Source organism: Lipotes vexillifer, unplaced genomic scaffold (genome assembly GCF_000442215.2).
Source record: "Lipotes vexillifer unplaced genomic scaffold, Lipotes_vexillifer_v1.1 scaffold1180, whole genome shotgun sequence".
In the NCBI taxonomy this organism is placed as follows: Eukaryota; Metazoa; Chordata; class Mammalia; order Artiodactyla; family Lipotidae; genus Lipotes; species Lipotes vexillifer.
The window spans coordinates 773,112-794,514 of NW_006771828.1; the positions used below are offsets into that span (position 1 = coordinate 773,112).

The window sequence follows — 21,403 nt, forward strand, 5'->3', positions numbered from 1 at the left end:
TTTTTTTTTTTTTTTTTTTTTGCGGTACGCGGGCCTCTCACTGCTGTGGCCTCTCCCGTTGCGGAGCACAGGCTCCGGGCACGCAGGCTCAGCGGCCATGGCTCACGGGCCCAGCCGCTCCGCGGCACGTGGGATCCTCCCTGTAGTTCACCTTTTGATCAGGAACCTTGAAAGAACTTGATTTAAACTTCTTCCAAACACATGCTGATTTTCCACCTCTGTGAAAATCCTCAAGAATAGGTACCATACTTGAAAGCTTTATCCATTTTAGAAAGAACCCTGCACACCAAGTGGATGTGGGGTTACTAGGAGAAAACGGATCCAGCCATTCTATCCCACATCAATTTTGGAGGGGTGGTATTGGGAATGATGGTTCTTACTTTGGAACTTCTAAAGTTCAGCTGTTATTGGTTTGTAATGAAAGAAACCACCTGTTATGTATAAGCCAGTGGCCCATAGAGTAGTTGACGTGACTGATATATAGATTTGACCCTTCAGATCTGTTAGCAGTAAGGGCCTTAGGAAATGGGAGGCATATGTGTGTCAGTATGGTGACGGGTTCAGTGGCCAATTAGTGGGCCAGAACAAGCAGGCCAGACAATGTGGAAGGCTTGCAGACAGCTTGTAAGGTCCCACATGAAGAGACATCCTCCCAAATGCCAGTAACACTCTTTTTCTGACCTCATTTTTCCAGCATGCATGTAAATGCACTGATTTACAACTTTAGAAGTAAATCCCTTGTGTTGAAATGGAAATAAAGTCTAACACCTTAAAAACTCCAGCAAGCACAGTTCTTCAATGATGAGAATCTCTAGATGCTTTGGATTAGGGCACTGCTGTTGTTTTATTTTTTTTCCTACGTAAGCTACACTGATATCAAACTCTCATCCTGCACCTAGGGGCCAAGAAAACACATGTCTGTTTGCAGATAGACCAGCCTTTTAGTCTTTTCCAAATTTCAAGAGAGGCCTACCCTAAAGGGTGAAAAGCTTAATTCTAGAGAACGGGGAGGTTGTTATTGACCTTATTAGCATTCCTATCTGAAGTGTTGTTGTGAAAAAATTATGTATAGCTGATTCACTTTGTTATAAAGCAGAAACTAACACACCATCGTAAAGCAATTATACTCCAATAAGGATGTTAAAAAATAATAATAAGACCCTGGACTTCCCTGGTGGCGCAGTGGTAAAGAATCCACCTGCCAGTGCAGGGGACACAGATTTGATCCCTGGTGCAGGAAGATCCCACATGCCGCGGAGCAGCTAAGCCCGTGCGCCACAACTACTGAAGCCCGCGCGCCTAAAGCCCACGCTCCTCAACAAGAGAAGCCACCGCAATGAGAAGCCCGCGCGCCGCAACTAGAGAAAGCAACGTTTTCCACATTTCCTGCGCGCAGCAACGAAGACCCAACACAGCCAAAAATAAATAAATAAAAAATAAATAAGACCCTAAGGCTTTTGGGGAGCCTTCATAAGGAATGAGCTTGGGACCTTATTAGGAAAGTTAAGAGTAGAAAGTTCTCATGTGCTTTGTGCACTTCAACATCTTTATCTGTTAATAGTGGGTCCGTATTAACCTAATGATGTGAGAGATTTGTACAAACAAGTTGTTACATTTGACAGGAGACGTGTAAATGTTACCTTATTATACAAACACACAAATTATTGTCTCTTGTTTTGTGATACCATATGCACTGAAATCCATATGGAATAATATATTTTTCATTATACTGAAATTGAGAACTGAGTTTAAATATATTTTGCATTATATTGAAATCTGAGAACTGAGTTTAAATACGTAGCTTTTAGCACCTACGTTGTTCATTTGGAATTGCGTTCAGTGTCGTTAACCCTCTTGTTAATCGGAAGTTCATGTATCTTCACTTATTTTTCTTTCTTCCTCATTTTTTTAGCCTATGATCTTAAGCACTCACTGAGATGACTTAACGAGACACCTTAACGAGGTGTCTGTAATAGCAGGAGCTGGGTTGAACTATTAAATATACCTCAGGTGGTAAATGTTACTTTACTGCAGAAATGTTTAAATATAGATTCGGAAGGGTGCTTTCAAATGACCCTAAGTCCAAACATTTCTCCTTACTGCTCACGTTTGTTAAATGAAGGTCACTTACATAAAAGAAATCCTGGTGATATTTTAAACTTGAATATGTATCTATTTAGTGTTCACTCCACTGTCCTCTCTAGGATCTAGGATTGTATTGAATCTCTGTAACATAGTTTTCAGATATAAATGTGTGAAGATATTCCACTGGGTGGATTTTCAATACACACCTCAAAATATTTCCTGAATGTATATCAGTCTGTTGCCAGAGAACACGCTTACTTTTTTGTCTCTCTTTTTGTATATCTCTCATTCAGGCTACCGAGGACAGAAGGGAGAAAGAGGGGAACCGGGAGTAGGGCTTCCAGGGAGCCCAGGTCTTCCTGGGACCTCAGGTAATAGTGATATTATCATCTTCACAACATGAGCAAACCTCCCAAAATAGGAGCCATGCCTGCTCCCCGATGGCCCTTAGGTATCGCTGCAGGTGACACTGAATGACCCACGTTGGTTGGAGGGAGGGAGGAAAAGCCATATGTTGACCCGTGTTCTGATGGGGTCTTTTATTTCATTAGCTCCGGGCCTGCCAGGCTCACCAGGTGCCCCAGGGCCCCAGGGCCCCCCAGGACCCAGTGGAAGGTGTAACCCAGGAGACTGCCTGTATCCTGTCTCTCACGCCCGTCAGCAGACAGGTGGGAAATAACCATACCTGAGGAAGACTTGATTCCCAGCCATCCCTCCTTGACGTTGGAGCTTTCTTAGTACTGTCAGACCCTCATGATTCATGGGTGACTTTTTTTTTGATGTAGGCCAGACATTAAGAGCAAAAATTGGAATCCTATTCCTATAGTAATGGTGATATCAGCCTTTTTAGAATTTTTCCAAATTCATTCCATATGTCTTGTTTCACCATTATTATGATTTTTATTCAGAGTTTTCTATGAAATATGCAAGCAAATCATATCATTAGTTCTCCTTCAAGAGGAAATGACATCTTATGATTTAGCGGACTGACGGTGATGTACACTTCATAATCTCATCAACTTGTATTTGGCCTTTGATTTCTGAGTTTTACAGTTTCAGACTTACCTGAAAGTTTTCTTGGTGTTTAAATTTACTAGCATTGCTAAAAATCTCATCACCTTTTTTGATATAGTGCATTGTTCCTGCTGAATGTTTTTTGCCTACTTTTTATAGCTTAAGAATTCTTATCCCATCCTGTATCCATTCTACTTATGCAGAGAAATAGCTAGGCAATAAGACCTTCACTTCATAACTTATATTTTGGAAGAAAACCCAGGCGGCTGTTTTATCAGGGAGCCCAAAATCCTACCATAGCCAACTGCTGAAATGATTTTGTCGATTCTGTGTAATGAGCTCCACTCAAAGCAATCCCACGGGCATGAGTATGTCCTGCATAAGAAGGGAGGCAAGAAGTCAAAGCCCAGCACTGTGGCCCCTGCACTGAGCTTCTCATTTGGGAAACAGAAAGCTCTTTTCCCTAGAAGGTATCTGGTGGTGAAGACACCAAGCTGTCTTTGGTACTTTCGAAGCTTAAAGGGTCTCCCAAGGTCTTTGGGCCCCTGTATCCATTATCCTTCTGACCTCATCACTCTCAGAGTTTAAGAACCAGCCATCAGAACAAAGGATGGGACTTGTAGCAACTGGAAAAGAAACCCCCTTGACCTAGAAGGTGAATGTGTGGTGTCAGCAGACGCATATTGCCAAGCCCAGAAGCTCTGGTGGAGAAGGCTGTTTCTCAGAAGCCGCAGCAAGCGGTGCAGGGCAGAGAAGGAAAGCCACGAGACCCAACATGCAGCCGGCACCGAGACCAAAGAGTCCACGCACTTCAGGGAAACAGCCACTGCCCAGACCACGTCCTCTGGCCAGGAGTGAGAATATGTGATTGCCAACCACGTGGCTAAACGGTTCTTCTATCGCCTGGCTCTACATTATTTTGAGAAACTGTTGGTTGAAAACAATGGATTTCCTAGGGCACTGAGCATGAGGATATTGCTGAAATCTAAGTGGTGGGTCCCAGGGATGCCGAGAGCGCACCCAGAGCCCTCCCGCTGCAGACATCCCATCCCGAGGCCGTCGGGGCAAGCTGGGGAAAGCTGTGAGCAGGGTCTTGTGGGGAGCGTTGCTACATGAAGGCGGCTTCGTTCAAATGCACCCAGGGTTTGAACTGGGTTTCGCTGTAGACGGATGAACTTGCTGGTCAGGTACTGTCTACGTGGCTGTGCGTACATGCAACCTTTTCATTATTTCATGTTGAATGATGCTGTATATTTCACTTCCAAGTTTATTTATTTTCTTTTCCAAGGTCATTTTATTTATTTCAAGTGTTGTTAACTTTAAATTGATTTTCTTCTTCATTTTCTTTCCTGTGCAATACCTACAATGGTGCTGTGTTTTAGACTTAACACAATCAGAACATACATACACATTTTCTTAGTAAAATGATCATTTATCCCCCCTCCAAAAAAAATGTACAGAGATCTAAAATCTGGTGCTATGTGTATATCTTGAGCTTTTAATTTGTGGAACTTTAATTTGTTGAATTTTCTGAAAGCTTTACAACTCCTCTGCCACTCATAAATTTACTTGAACTTGTCATAAAGCTCAACATTTTATATGTTTTCAAAGATTATTTTTTCAAATTAGTTAATAGTTTGGTTCTCCTTTTGCCTCTTTGCTAATGCAGAAGTATTTATTTTAGCATTTACTGTTTTCATGAACATTTTTGCTAATGGTGATCAATGTATTTTTGTTTTCTTTGAGTCGATCCCTTCAGACATAAGAAGACTCGCTTCACTTTCTTGTTTTATAAATTCTGCTTATTTTAATTCCAGAGAATATGTCATGTATCCTTTCTTAAAAATGGTATATTTAGGAACCTTTCTTGTTCTAAATTCCATTAAGGCTGGGCTGGTTTATTCCTGTTTCAAGAATCTGGATTTATTCAGCTGGTTTGAGGAGCTGGTGCATATTACAAAGTAGAGCTGTCACAGTGACACAGGCTGTTTTTTAACAACCAACACACGTGACTCAATCTACCTGGGGCGTAACCAGGGGAACAGGCTGTGTCACGTGGAGCGAGCCTCTGCTCAGCCACCTGTGTGTCCACCGTCTCATCTCTGTACACGAGATGCGGCCAAAAGCAGCAAGAAAGCCTGAGTCCAGCTAACACAACACCAAATAAAGCGGAGAGTTGGCAGTTGCCTGATTCTTTTAACAAAAAGAAAGTAGATAATTAAGGCCCCAAAGTCGGGTGTGAAAATTTCCCCTAACTGGCTTGGTGGTTGCCAATTCTCTTGTATTGTTTTTGTTTTTCCATTCCAAAACCTTTGTTTACTTTCACACAGTTGTCAGTAATGTCCACAGCAGGGAAGAAGAATGACCACATTTCCTGAATTATCTCTTGTTTGGACTCCAGACAACATAAGTGTTTAAATACAAAATAATTTTGGCCATGATGGCTATTAAAAATTAAAATAGTGTGTACCCTATATAAGTATGTTTGATTTCCAGTCTAACATTTTATACCAAGGTCAGTTAACACTGTCAGATAGAAATCCTTCTATGCAAAGGACAAGATATGACTTCAATTGATATTTATGGCCTTTGGAACCTAAAGGAAAAAGGAAGAATAATTCATGAGTTTGTTCATTGTTCTTTCCTACTGAAGACATTAACCATTTTTTCATAACCATAACAGAAACACAGCCAGTCTTAACCTTTGAAATTTTTCACCTCATGATCAAAGTAATTTAATTAATGACTTTAAAGTATTGATAATCCCATATGCATATTTCTATGGTTCATGACGTTGTTGAAACTTTAAAATTGTAGTCACTTTTATTATAGAACTTCAGTAATTATCTTAAGATGTGTTATCTGTAAAAGATGCCATTTGATGTTTGGGTTATAAAATAATTTTTTATGAATATGTTTTAGGAGTTAAATAAGATTTAGCCTTTCTGCAGTCTTTCTAATCGTTGAGAACCTGTGATATACCTCCTGCTGTCCACAAGATGGTGTTTAAAGCAATTTGTATCAGAAGAACTGAACAGACTTGCAGAAATACAAATCTAGAAACAGTTTAGTGGGCAACAACTCAATCAGAACCTTTGCTTTTGCACTTATTCTTTTTTACTTTTGTAAATAATTTCTTGTTAATTTATCTTTCGTTATCTTGTTTTGTTAATTTATATTTTTCTTCATTTTAAGTATCTTTATGAAGCAGGCACAATAACCCTTGATTTGTTGGCTGTTTCCATTTTATTTCATCAGGGGATTTATATGCCTAGTTAACTCACAAAGTTACTATTTGTAACTTTAGTTTGTACGCTACCCTCATATTTTAGTGATTAACGTGAAAACCCTTGAGGAATCATCTTACCTTCTAAGCAGAATAGAAAGTCTCTTTTGGCAAATAAAAAGAATTTGGCTTATCACAAGAAGCAGACCATTTACAGAATTAGACAATGTCCAAATCTCCATATTGTTCAAAGTACTTAAAAATTTACAATTAGATTTGTATAATTATATTTTTCTAGAAATGTATCACTATTTACAAAAGTAAGATAAGGAACACTATTTTTCAAAATACCATTTAAATTTTCCTAACACTGGTAATAATATCCTGATAGTGAGAACCTCCAGGTTAGGTTATATGCTTAAGTTTTTTCCAATGAAGTCTCAGAATAGTTTTGCAGGTTTGTTCATTGCTCTCATTTTTAAATTATTTTTCACATTTGTCCGTGTCCACCTTCTTAAAGACACACAAGTGTTTATTGTCACTGCTTCCCTGTTTTCTTTCCCAGTACTCTCGTGTGAAGGATCAGACCCCTTTTAATACCCCTCTCTCTCTCTCTCTCATGGGTTGCGCGGCCTTCCAAGAGGGGGAGGTGCAGACAGAATTGCATTTGTGTCTTTTATGCCTATTACTTCAAAGCAACTTAGCCCATTGAATTGTATTCATTCATTAGTTGCCTGGTAAAGGGAGCATTAATGACATTAAATGTGTTTAACTACTAGCAGTCTCAGGAAACAAGACAAATTGATAACTTCGGTTTTATTGTGCGGTATAGCTGGAGCTGTAACCAAAACATTTCACTCAGCAAAATCATGCCAGGGTAACTGGTCAAGCTCGTTAAATTGAATGAAGAACCAGATGAGCACAGAGAACTCATCCAGAGGAGCAGAGCCAGAATAGCAAAAATTTACCTCGAAGATAAGGCAGGCTTATAAAACCAAGCTAAGTCTAAGAAAATCTAAATGGAAAAAAATGTCGTGTTCAGAGCCAGCAGTGAGTGATACAGGTTACAACTCAAAGAGTTACCTACTTGCTTCATGAATTTGTCAAAAGAGAATACTAATAAAGTAGGAGATTTCACTAAACTTGGGGGTAGTTCAATAAGTTTTGAGTTTATCAGAAGGGTGTGTGTCGCTTGACGATTAGAAGCACATGGGTATAAAGATGCTAATTACATGCAACTTTTTATCTGGCTGTATTATTTAAAGTACATTTTAGGGAAAAAATATTTTTCGGTGTATTAACGTATTTAAATTCAGATTGTTTTGTGGCATATTTTATAACTATTTTTAAGATAAGATTTAGGATGCATTTTTTGCCCACTTTGTTTGTTCTGTATCTTACCTCATCAAGCTCTTGAATTCAACACACTGATGTGAAGTGGAATGGCGCTAGTTTTTTGCTAGATCCCACATGGATATAATGCTTTGAGGCCTAGATTCCTGTATGTTCATGATGCATAATGAGCTTGTCCGTTATCTCAGCAATAAAGGATTTGACCCTAAATCGGGGAATTCCGAGGTGCCTTTTTTAACAGCATCTCTTCTTTGGCCGAAGTCTCACATTTCCATCATTCTGATGGGTCTCAACCACAGGGCAGCGGCGGAAGCACTCACATGCCCCGCGTGAGCCACACGGATGCCCGAGGAACAAGCAAATGGGCCTGTTGCAGGGTCTGGCTCGACACCATGCTGGTAATTACACTTATGTTTGTCACATGAATCAATGCTTAGGTCATAATCAGTTTATAGCCCATCTCCAGGGCAGCTCATAAAAAGCTTGGTCTAATGATTTCAGATGAGAATTAAAAGCAGAAATAAAGGTCAGAGAGTAGCCAGGCCTTTGTGACTTTTGTCCCACAGAGTGATCTGCTCACTAAATCACGTGGGCTTGAGCGAGACAAGGAATGTCACAGTTCTCTTTTCTCATAAACATAAGCTCTTCCATCATGAGTGACAGGCCAATAGGCGACCAAAGGTTAAATACACAGCATGTTTCCTTAACTGAGATGAATCACATGAAAACGTGCCAGTGGATTTAGATGTCCGCTTAGACTGGGAAACGATTTATGTAGTTCTTAACCGTCCTCACCCTCAGGTCCCCTTATGACATAGTATATAAATTGACCGTGTGCTCTCTAAGATATTTTCAAATCTTTTCGTACAAGAATTTTCAACTTGGAGGTCAGAGACAATTTCAAATAAATCTTTTAAAAAGTTAGTTTCTTGGAGCCAGTTTCCATCATTTGTTCTTTCTCTAGGTATTCTTAGAAAACTTGGCATCAAGACCAGGATGTGAAGGCACTGTTAAGGGGAGAGTTAGCATGGATTCCCATTTATTGCGATTAAAAATAGGATCAGTCAGCATCCTCTTTCTGATGACCAGAGCTAACAAATACATTACAGTTCCTCTAGTTAATCATTTAAAGAGCCTTTGGGCATGTGTATTTATAGTCATACATTCTTATGGTAAACCAATTTTGATTTAATATTTACCGAGCCATATGCATTAATGCTGCCATGTCCTAGATCACAAGCTCGCTAACAAAGACTCAGTACACCACTGAAAAGTACCTATTTTACTCTAGGAGAAAAGCAAAGAGACTTGACCTATATTTATTGAACACAAATCTTCTTCTTCTAAAAAGATGATATTTTAAATAATTTATGTCCATTCCCTGTTTGTAAACAGCAGGATTATGGTTGCCTAGTATTTTTTTTCCTTAATATTGCTTTTTCACACCTTTTGTCAGGGCTCCCAGAAAATGTTTAAAAGCAATTTTCTTGATATTTGGTGTGATTTTATATATTTCTAGTGATCTTCCCCCATATTGATCTATTTTTAAACCTAGAGATGTTGGATATCAGAGAGGCTGTAATAGCCAAAAAATTAAATACTACAATCAGAGGTAATTTTCTAAAGCAGGGATTTACATTCAGCTTATTTCAGGCTGCAAGTAAATCAGATTTTATTTATGATGTTTAAGAATAGCAATATTCGTTTAGTCAGCTTGAAGTACTAAGTGTCCATAAATAATCAAATCAATCATGAAACTGATGTGACTACTCATTCATACTCCTCTGCTGGACAAAGTCAATTATCCCAAACTATGCCAGGCAATTGATGTGCTCAGTCACCCTGGGAAGTGATGTCCATAGTTTTTAACCAACCTGTCAGACCTTTGGGATGAAAATCAGGTCACGATGCCATAGAACCACTGACTGGAAATAAATCATTTGCCCTTGGGTAAGTGACATGCCCGTTTCTAACCACCTGTAATTATTCACACGCTCTTCTCAGCAACTCTGACACTTCGTCCAACTTTGAAAAATATCCCAAAGGTTTTGAAGATTTGTTTTGCTAGAGAGAGAGCTTTGGTCTAATTCAGTATTCATCAACTCTCTTTCATGGAGACGATTTGTGAGATGCTTTTCTTTGCAATTTCTCAGTCAAGTATTTACTGCTTCTGTAAACTATTTGACCGAACTGGATTTACAGTGGATTGTTCCCACCTTTGGAATGTGCTCATTTTGTCCAATCTCTCTGTAAATGGTTGTTTCCGGTCTTGCTGTATCTGTGAAGCTTGCTGTATCGCCTTTTGTATATCAAGTTTGGAAAACAGCTGATTCAACTTTTCTTTGAAATTTTATTTTTTTTAATTTTCTTATGAATCTGAAAGTATAGAACTGAGAAACATTTATTTGGTTATCTAATTTTTCTTTTGTTGTATTTGACTATGTTACTCCAGTTAAAATAAAACCACCTTGGTGAAAAGACAAGGCAATTTCTTTGCATTTATTTGACTATATGCCACAGTACCTGAAAAGGTTTGCCATTCATATGAAGACAATTTTAAGTAGTTATGACAGATGTCTCTGCTTCCAAAGATTCTCTCTTCCCCAAGAAGGAAGACCATCCTTCCCAGGGTGTCAATGGCCCTGAGCTATTGCAGCCCAGTTGGAATTATTTCCCTTAAACACAGTCCATACCAGAAGCACAGAACTAGATGCCGTGAGCAGTTTAAAAGAATTCCAAGTACAGACTATATAATGATTGATTTCACCAAATGAATCAGGCTAAAGTTTTTAAAAGTAGAGAAAGTACACCTGAGGAAAAAAAAATGGCATCAAACGTCCTATTGGGGCTCACTCCCCTTGACGTGAGAGAATGGAGTGCCATAAACTAAAAAGATATTGGCTGTTTGGAGCGCAGTGCTATGGCCTGGGACAAGTCAGTCGTATGCACCGTGACATAAAATGAATATATTAAGTCTGATCGATAGTTAACATAGATGTTGTTGATGAAACAGCAGGCCAATGTGATTATGTAAGTAGTAATAAAGTGCTTGAGTGGTCAGGCAATACCTGTCTTATTGATAAGAATACAGTGCTTCAGCTGAGCTGCCTTTATAAGAAAAACAGCAAAACACAAATCATTTTTGCATCAGTGAAGTTCTAAATAGGAGGGCGCTAACGCACCATTGAAGTCAGCGGTTCCACTCCTAGAAACCAAGCAAGGCTAGGCTTAGGGGCCCCATGAAATCTCTGACATAGCATGCAAGCAGATTTGCGTACATGCATTTGTGCATCCTTCTGGGGTACGGGTTCATAGTTTTCATTTCATTTCAGAAAGGTCCATGAAGCCCTCCTCATCTCCCCCCAGTCCCCCACCAAACACATACATACGAAGAACTCTGTCACAAAACAACACCCTCTGGGGAGCAGTAAGGGCGTTTTAATTTCTCTGTTGAATAAATCACTAACATTATAAACATAAGCCTACAGAAATGAGGAAAGCTTTAAGAATCTAAATAATCTCAGTGACTTTTTTTCATTGAACATGACTATAAGAAAACATGGCAAGAGATCAAGGAGCCGTATTTATTGCTTCTTTGGTACAACCAGAGACGTTACCTCAAACCTTTAAAATAAATAATCTCATCAATAAAACTTACGAATGGCAGGACATTAAGATTCCTTCTTTGCTTTCACACAGAAGAGCCCAAAAGATTAGCGGGTTTGGGATACAGTACAGTTCCACAAAACTTCAAGCTGATGCTGAGAACCCACACGTGCAGCATGGAAACCGCTCCAAGTGGCACAGCATCCCTGGCCCTCCCGGGATTTGGGGGGATTTTTGAGCACCAGTACTATTGACGGTAGTGGGGTTTCTTCATAACCAGTCTGGTAATCATAGAGCTGAAACTATCATCTGAGAACAAGCTCTCAATAAAAAATGAAAATAACTGCTGCAACTGAGGTAAACCAAACAGCTGTTTTTGTTTATTGGCTCAGTGGCCCATGACGTAACACACACGGATAGCACACGGAAGTTCAAAATCCTGGGGACAGGACTACTGTCAGTTCACTTCAAGGGAAGGTTTTATTTGTTAAGTTTGATCGATGACTCTGTGGCTCCTCTCCAAGGAAAAGGAAAGAGGATTTATTGAATAGCACCATTGCTCTAAACCTGATGGTCAGGTGGGACTTCTATCAATAGAATAACATTGAAGGTAATGCACCGTCACCTGTGCCCTGGCTTCTGGGGGAGTTTCTCCTCCAAGCCCTTCGCCAGGCATGGTTTGTGCAGATAGCCGTGCTGCACTAAGCCTTTGATTGATCTGGACCTTTGCTATTAAATGCCCGCTGCCCAGCCTGTAAGGTGCAGGAGGCTGGCTCGCAGAAACCAGGAGGGCCAGGAGGTCCCGGGGGGCCGGGTACACCAGGGATGCCTGCCACCCCTGGGGGGCCTCGCTCACCATCCCGGCCATTCCTCCCATAGCTGGCAGGACCTGGGTCACCTGAAACACACAGAAGACGCACGTGTAAGCAGGAGTGCCCTCAGGGCTAGAGACACAGAAGGCACTGGACCCTCCACCCTGCCCACCGCCCGGCAATGTGTACAGAGGCCCTTGACAAACGCTTTTAGAAAAGACAGAGGATGATTAAAGCAGATGATGATGATAATGATATAATAAAACTCCTTCATTGCAGTTGGGTTGCTTCAAAATTAAAAGTGTTAGGAGACCTCACATCTCTCACCCCTATTTCCATCAGAGGAGCTGAACTGCACAGTATGGTAGCCTCTCTACACAGACACCTACCGAGCCTGGGAACGTGCCATGTCAAATCGGGGGTGAACCGTAAGTGCCAAACACATCTGGACTTCGATTTCTTAATAATTCACTAATAACTTTGGTACTTATTACACGATGAAATTATAATATTTTGGACACTGGGTTAAATAATTATTAAATCATACTATAAATATACATATTAAATATTATTAAAGTGAATTTCACCTGATTCTTTGGACTTCTCTAACGTGGCTACTAGCAGATTTAAAGTTATACACTCAACTCATGTGGCTTATGTTGGGTTTCTTTGAACAGCACTCCGCTAGCAGCTGCCCTTATTTCTAGTGGGTCCTCAACTTCCAGGCAGGGAGATGTACAGCTCGGTGGTGGGAAGATGCAGACAGGTGGCTGGAAGTTCTCGCTCTGCCATTTATGAGTCAGATGACATCAGCAAGGCACTCACCTCCCCGTCTCTTCCTCTACGGGACGGGTGATGCCTGCCTGATAATTAAATTCCGAACCTGAATGCGCCCGATAAATGACTATTAGAACGCTAGTGATTCATGTCTCTTAGAAGACTGTGCAATGCACCCTGCAAAGCTGCCGGAAATTCCTCTCATCAGGGGCTTTACCCCAGCTGGAACTACACTGTGTCCTAGGTTTCTTGGGGGCGTCGCTTTCTTTTGTCAAGTCCAGAGGTTGTTTGGTTCACCCACGAACCAGTGAGGCACGGCGGCACGGCGGCACGGCTCCCGTAACCGAGAGACATTTCTGCTGAACGTGTATTTCATCACACCAGCAGCGCTGACATACTATTACTGCAAAGGTGGCAATAAGACAGCCGTGTAAAAGGAATCGTCTGTGCCAGGATAAGACGGTCTTACACAGATCCTCATTGGTGTCAACTGTTTTAACTTGGCTGTTCAACCAAAAAGTTGAAAACCAAATCTATATGTTCAACTATATATTTACTTAGGTTTACTTCCTTTCCTTCTTTCTTGGTGGTTTTTAGTTTTCTTTTCCTATTTTAGTGGTCTTATTACATGTGTTTTTTTGTTGGTCTTATTACAGTGATCTGGTCTTATTAAGCTGTCTTATTACATAGCCCACATACTTTTAGAAGGGAACTAGGTTAGAGATCCTGCTTTAGATATGACACCTCATTTTTCCTGCTTTATCTACAACTAGATCCACACAAAGCAACATTACAGGACAAAACATTACTAAGTTTTCAGAGAGTAATGATCTTTGATTCTATACATCTCAAGGCTGTAGACAAGCAGATGTAAGTAATTTCCGTTCATTTATCCCATGAGCTTTCATTTGACTGTAATAAGTTGTGATGAAGCAGATGATTCTGTGTTTCCCTCTCAAGAAAAGGCACCTGAGAAAGTCTCTCTAATCCACAGCACCCATCAACAAGGCTTCAGCAGAACCGTGCCTTTAGCAGAGCCTGTTCAGATCTCCTGGCGCTGGGACAGTTGAAGGTTAAGTTGATCTTTTAAGGATTAAAAAGATAGGTCAGATATAAATGCATTTAAAAGCTGATTTTCATGCACCCTATCAGCAGAGCTCCCACTAAGACATACCAGGATGCCTTAACAAAAATCAAATCAAGATTAGGGGGAGAAAACGCCCAAAGGAGAGGTGGCACACACAGTGACCACAGGGGCAGGGAGTGTAGGTTGGGATGGGCAGCTCCTGTGTTGTAAGCAGTGTCATCAGAACACAGCATGGCCATTAGTTTCCATGTTGCCCCAGCTGCTTTGGCACTACAAGGGCACAGGTGTGGGCGGCAACAGAAGCCACCTGGCCTGCAGACCTCAAAGAATATGGTCCTTTACCCAAAAAGTTTGCTGACTCCTGATGTAGTAAAGAAACTGCCCTGGATTAAGAAATTTGCCCTCTGTCTTCACGGGAGACCACAGACGTAATGGAAGCTGTAACGCATCAGGGTTATGGAGACAGCAGGAAGGGCTGAGGCATGCGGTGACCTGGGGAGTGGACGCCAGCACGTCCCCGCTGCCATGGCAAACACGGGCCAGGGCTGCCAGACCTCTGGTCGTTTCAAGGGCAACTCAGAAGCTGAGTTTTTAAATAAACAGCTCTCCTTTTTTAGCCACTAATTTACTTTTTTAACATGTGTAACGCCAGCCTCCTGCCTAAGACCTAAAATTTCAGGGAGTTTATTTTCTACTGCACAAGCAATGTGAAACAGAAGAAAGAAAACTTCTTTTCAAGTTGAGCTCCCCCATTTTAACACAACCCAGGAGAGGGTGTTTTCAATGACTGAGTTTATTCCAGATTCCTGCTTATCCTCCAAGGAAAGAGTTGATGAAACCGTCCTGTCTCCCCTGGATTTATTCTAAGACAAGCACATGGAGCCCAAGTCTTCCTCTGGCAAACACAGCAAGTTGCCCTTTGGAGCGTTGGGTAAGTAAGTCATCACCAGCCCACCAGCATTCCCTTTACCCTGTGCCACTCACTGGCGATCCCACTTTCCTGGTGTGTAAACTGAGAGAGTGAAGGTGAAATCACTGTCCAGAGTCACACAGTCACGTGGCTAGAACGCGCTGGAGTTAGAAATGAGGGCCCCTGGACCCCCTCCTCCATCCTAACTGTGCTTCCACACCTACTGATTTGCTAACTCTGACAAGGTGCGTCCATGAGTGCGTGCGTGTGCGTGTGTGCGTGTGTGCGTGTGTGGTTTAATTCATTGAGGCCGAATTGACTGAGAGGCAGAAAGAGACGCGATAGCCAAGCGTTACTAACGATTCTTCTTCAGCTCTAACTATCACAAGTGACTAAAGCTATTTTTCTGAGGTTTCGCCCTGTAAAAATGGCCAGAGGGAAAAAAAAACAGCCTTCCCATAACAGCTTATGAGTTTCTGGTGAGCCCTGACGCTGGGCATTTACCCTTCAAGGTGCTCTAAGACTATTATGTGGGAGCCAAATTTCGGGGTGACACCAAGTCATTCAGGAAGTCCAGCAGCTGCGTTAGCAAATATTTATAAACCACTTTCCAACTCTTATGAGGAAGAGAAAGCAGGGATCTGAAGTGTTCTCATTCTGCTTTGCCTACCTCATGGGTGTGTAGCTACACTAACTGCCTAATGATTACACAGTTTTCTGAAATTTCAAGGACCTGTAAAATGTTACTGCCAAACTTTTCATGATTTTTGTTTTTAAATGAATGCCTGTGCCATTCTCTGAGCTGACAGGAGAGGGCAGTCGTGTTACACTGACAGAGGAGCAACCTGGCTGGAACATTCTTTGGGACCTAATAAATGATACCTGCTACGAAATAAAAGGGGCTGTACATGGCAGGCTTTAAAAACAAAACAAAACCTGGAAACAATTTTCAGCATTAAATAGGGCATTTCTTACATTGCTCACCTCGTACCGAGCTAACTTTTGTGGTGTTTGACAAAGCACATATGTTTAAGGATGCGGTGTATAAAGTGGCCTGTTTACGTAAGATGCCCACGACCGAATAAAATAGTGGAAACAGGACAGCAGTGGAAATAGAGGTCAGCTGACTACTGCTACACATAAGCCTAAAACAGGTGTGCCCCTTGCGCTTGGGGACTTTTTCCACCCAGTATTCACAAGTGAATCTCACCTATCCGCAAATCTTGCACAAGAAACCTGGCATGATGAGCGCAGGTCAGCTCTAACCTCCCGGGAACATTCACACACGACCATCATTTAACTTCCTCCTTCCCCCAGTGCATTTAGATGCACGAAGAGGAAGTGAAGACCCCCTCTCAAATATTTTTTCTTCAAATCCCCAGAGTGCCAAGGAACTAGTCCCCAATGGACCAGGCAGGCAAAAAGATACTGGTGATGAGACAGCCCCATCCAACAACCCACCGAAGGCCTCTGGTAAGAGACGGGAGGTAGGGGCAGGGATGGGATTTAAGGCCCCAGGGGTCTCGCTCGAGCTGGTCCCCACAGCTCCACGAGAGAGGCAGAAAGGGGATCGTGCCGAAGTCAGATGCCAGGATGGCGAGATAGACTCAGCATACACCCGGACCACCAGTGCATCATTTTGTCCACGACGTGAACCTGGACGTGTGAACACTGGCCTCTGTCACTTACTACCTGGGAGAGCTTTGTCAGGGCCTGTGACCTTTGTAAGTCTGTATTTCTTCAAATAGAAAAGGAAGAAAAATAATAATAATAGTAATGAGCTAAAATTGCAGAATGTTTGCCATAAGCCAGGCACTAACCTAAGTGCTTTCCATGTATTAACACATCCACAGACCCTCCTAGATGAGTCCATAGGGCAGGTAGGGGTATAACCCCCCAATGTGCAGGGGACAAGCTGAGCACAAAGAGGTGGCAGAGCCGAAAATGAGTGACACAGCAGAACCTACCCCAGGGCAGCCTCGTTCCGGAGCCCATCCTTCTTACACACCTGCCCTGCCGGCTTCTGGCTGCAGGCGAGAAGCAAGCTAGGTGATTTAGGTCTATGTTTAGACAACAGAGCACTACAGCCAAAATGACAGTCCATGTCACGGTCATAATAATAACCCGTGGTCCACATTAGGCGATGTACCATCACAAACCCAAAGGGCACATAATACTTAACACTGAACAAGCTGAGAGAAGGAGGGGAGACCGAGAACTAAAACAGTCCAGAAAGAATAAAGCAATCCTGACAACTGATAGATCATGAAGGTATTAGTTAACCTTTTTCCAAGGACACCAGATGTGTTAGCACCAAGAATGACCAAAGGATCTTCTTTCCATTCAGGAGGATTCAAGTCCCAAACCCAACAATCAGGACAACAAAGGGGGTCACAGAATATCCTGTTCTGCAGGCTCCTTCTGTTACGTAAGACGTATATTTACCTAGAAGGTTTCGGACAAGTTCCTGAACACAGCCCTGGTGAAGGTCCCCCCAGGTCCTGAAGTCCTCGTAAGGTCATGATTGTGAGAGACCAGAAATCACATTCCATGCTCTACGGGGGAAATGAAAAATGGCCCAGCCTCTCAGTGGATACTGAACTAATGACATGATTTACTGTGACCCAGCACTTTGCATTTGTGATTTGGAGTTCAAGTAGATTTCACGGAGGGAAGGTCCGAGATGTCAGAGGTGGTGCCGGCTGACAGAAGAGTAGCATCTTCTTACTGAGAGCCAGGCGAAAAGCCACAGGGACTGAACTAGGGTCCACCTCTGACCTTCATCTACCTCAAAACGCAAAAGTGCATTTGTTACGTTAATAATAGTACCAATAACTAACATTTCTTGAGCACCCACTATGGCCAGAAACTGTCCTAAGCACTCTACATGGATTGATTTTTCTTTAATTCTCAGAATTAGCCTCTCCGGGAGATGTGATTATTGACTATTATCACTCTTTTGTAAGTGGGGAAACAGGCACTGGGCAGTCAAGAACTTGCCCGATGTCATAAAGCTAGTAAGTGAGAGTCAGGATTTGAGCCCAGATGTCTGATTTATGGAACCCACACTCCCAAGAGTCCACTTTCAGAGGACTCACTTTAGAGGCAGAATGGCCCTAAAAGCTCTTGTTCAGGGACTTGATGGATTTGGGAAACTGTCATCTGAGTACATTTAGGTGTAGACAAGGGGATGTGAGCTGACACAAAACCAAAGCCCCAGCTCAGCTGGTGCCTCAGGGAGGCTGATAAATATGGACCCTTTGAGCCTGTGTGGTAAAGCACCGAGGAAACTGCACGCTTCAGAAAGCTGGCCTTAATTTTTCCAAGAATAATCTGTAACTCCGATGTTTCACTAAATAATGTCAAATATCCTCTCAATGAAAATGTAACAAAAGCACAGGAAAAGAAAGACCAGATTTCCAAGTGGTACCAGGAAGGGAGGGGCAAGGGCTGGCAAACGGCAGAAAGGAGACAGAAAAGGGCAGGTTTCAGGGTCCTGAACTGCGGAGCCCACGAAGCTTTTTAAGAAATCAGATTTAAGTATTAATTCCAAGACCAGCTGCAACAAATTGAACCATTGTCATAAAGGAAATGCAATGAGGGCCAGGCAGAGATGCCAGAGACGGCTTGCCCTACCTTACCACTCGCCCGCACAGATGACAGGTGTGCTAAAAAGCAAACCTGTGGAGCCCCCTGGGGCAGAGCAAGGGCCCCGGAGCACCAGGCAAGCCCGAGGTGAGGCACAACGCGCCCCCTCGTGGCACCCTGCGACACTGCACAAATCCAAGCTGGTCTTTCTCGATCTTCCCATTTTTAAACTCAAAATGGGGTTTATGAACAGGTTTTTTAAAAATAAGAGTCACCAGAAATGACCATGTATTTTTGTTAAAGGAAAATCGTGCTAATAGTGCAAGCTTCTGATCCAAGAACTGTTATTTGTCAACAAAATGCGCAAAGGAGAAATTGTCAGTCTCTCATCTAAATACATAGATAACTAAGTAAATGGTAAAGATGATATTTTATCAGCTTTCAAACCTCCTATTCCTACCATTGATAAAGGAGAAGCGCACTCGGTAAGCTCTATTTTCCTTTTCTTTCTTCTAAACATCCATCAATGAATCCAGACTTTATTGTTTACTAAAATCTTCTTGTCTGGGTCCCATTGAACTCCAACCAGGTTTTCTCTCCTTTTCCAATCATAAAGGCTTCCTTTTCCAATCACAAAAATTCATCAGTTTGTGAAAACATCTCGACAGCCCGTGAATCACCGTTTTAGAAAGGCAGTGTTTGAGCTATCTCCAAATGTATGCGTATTTTTTAAAAATTCTTTTAAATGAGGAAGTCAAACCCAAGAGCAATGCAATGGATAATTAGAAAGCAATGATGCTTCAGGCTGCAATTATAGCCACAATCAGCTATGTAAGCCTCCGGCAGAATTAGAAAACGATCATTTCTTTTGCTAGATTTCCCCCAACCAAGTTTTCCAAATCCACTGTGGGAGTGTGGGGCACCCCCTTGCACAAGCCCCCCCCTCCCCGGACTGGTCTCCCCAGAACTTTGGGGCCTTTCCTGAGCCCTGGCCCAGCAGTGATCAGAGCGTTTGCTGGGAGACTGCAAGCCATTCATGCTTTTCAACTGAACTGGCTTTCGGCCCGCGAGGCTGCTTCTGTGGTTGGACCTGGCAGTCATTCCCAACGTGCAGCAGCCTGGACTCTGGCCATGGAGTAGCCAGTGTGTAAAGAGAACAGACGGCCAGTGAGAGGACCCGGGCTCTCACACAGAGGCCACTTTGTCACCTCAGTCAACCCAGCTGGGATGAGTCCTTGGGCATGACTTTCGTGAGTAGGAATGTTTCAAGTTTATTTATTTGGGGATGTGGGCCTCTGGAGGGCTGGATGTTTGAAGGAGAAGCTTTTAGAATAAGATGTCAGTTACTCCCCATGCGTCACAAATAGCTGAAGACGTGGACTCGTTTTCCTGCTGCTCTGACTTTTTGGTTTAAATGAAAAGTAGAGGGAACTCTCAACTGGTCTAGAAGTGGACAGGACCCCATTCATTCAGAATTTTATAACGAGTGCATTGTGGTTGGACCTTGACACTATTTTTTAAAGTATATTCAAGAAAGTAATATTTCAGGGAGGGAGACGCAAGAGGGAAGAGATATGGGAACATATGTATATGTATAAGTGATTCACTTTGTTATAAAGCAGAAACTAACACACCATTGTAAAGCAATTATACTCCAATAAATATGTTTAAAAAAAAGAAAGTAATATTTCAAGCCCTGACATATATTTTCTCTCAAAGAATACAGACATGATTTACAGACTATTTAACACTTCATTAAAGTTGGTCCTGAAAGATCCACGCCAGCCATCACTGCACATCACATGATAAGCAGAGGTAAACAAAGAGCAGTTCTTTAAAATGTGATCCAATTCAGACCACCCACTGGCTGCCAAGTTCCCACCTCATCCTGTTTAGTCTTACCTGGGAGACCTGAAGTCCCGGGCAAACCTTTGGGACCTCTTCCTGGGGGGCCACGATCACCTCTTTCCCCCATGTCACCTGCGTTTCATTAGAGAAATGTTATTTTTCTATATGTCTATAAAAATAAAGTTCCATATTTTTAAACTTAAAGCAAAACCTACATTCAGAAACCAAAAAGTAGGAAGTTGCCACAATGTAGGTCGTAGTAAGTATGTAGCAAGGCAAAAATCAAGTTAATTATATTAAGAGATCTAAGGGGGAAAAAATCAAAGATCATATCTGTAGATGCTGGAAAGATATTTGACAATTAAACATGCATCCCTGATACAACAGTCAATAAAATAAGACTCAGACTATTTCCCTAACATGATAAAGTATATCTATCTCAGCACTGAAGCTGGCATAATGCTTAACAAGAAACACAAGGAGCAGCTTCATTACAGTCAGAACATTACAAAGATGCCCACTTTTATCATTATTATTTATTATTTGGTTTGAGCCATTCCTAGTTTCAGATGATATGACTGCTTATCTTAAAAACCAGAAAATCAACTCAAAATCTACTAAAAGCAATAAGAGAATTCAGTAAAGTAGCAAGGTACAAAATACATGGAAATCAATCATTTTCATATACACAAACAACAATCAGTGATAAGATGTAGTGAACAACGATCCCACTTGTAATAGCAACTAAATTATCAAATAACTAGGAAAATAAGTTTAATCAGAAATATGCAGATCCAACATGAAAACAGATCCCATTTGTAATAGCAACTAACTTACTAAATAACTAGGAATAAGTTTAATCAGAAATATGCAAATCCAACATGAAAAAAAAATTGAACAGAAGATTGAAAATGATCTAAATATCCATTAAAGGGTTAAATACACCATGGTACTTCCACAGAGCAGAATACCATGCACAGGTCAAGAAGAACCAGAAGGTCTTTGAAATGATCCCCAAGACACTGTTAAGTGAAAAAAGCAAGGCCCAGATCACTTACTAAAGGACAGCATGATTTGTTGTTAAAAGGATGTAGGGA

At 41.7% G+C, this 21,403-nt stretch overlaps 2 protein-coding genes across 3 annotated transcripts in view; one reads left to right on the forward strand and one right to left on the reverse strand.

Annotated features, from left to right (window-relative positions):
• Positions 1–3,347, forward strand: part of COL19A1 (collagen type XIX alpha 1 chain) — a 381,858-nt gene extending 378,511 nt beyond the window's left edge. Inside the window, exons 50-51 of the mRNA XM_007447208.1 lie at positions 2,379–2,456; positions 2,637–3,347. Of these exons, the coding sequence (XP_007447270.1) occupies positions 2,379–2,456; positions 2,637–2,764 (206 nt within the window). The 3' untranslated portion in view covers positions 2,765–3,347. The remainder of the gene's footprint in view (positions 1–2,378; positions 2,457–2,636) is intronic.
• An 8,290-nt stretch (positions 3,348–11,637) lies between these two features.
• The window catches only part of COL9A1 (collagen type IX alpha 1 chain), an 85,518-nt gene continuing 75,752 nt past the window's right edge, over positions 11,638–21,403 (reverse strand). Inside the window, exons 31-32 of one of the 2 annotated variants that reach the window (XM_007447203.1) lie at positions 20,361–20,438; positions 11,638–12,182 (exon numbers count right to left, since the gene is read on the reverse strand). In XM_007447203.1, coding sequence (XP_007447265.1) covers positions 11,986–12,182; positions 20,361–20,438 — 275 coding nt within the window. In that variant the 3' untranslated portion in view covers positions 11,638–11,985. The remainder of the gene's footprint in view (positions 12,183–20,360; positions 20,439–21,403) is intronic. The other variant, XM_007447202.1, reaches the window with a different exon arrangement.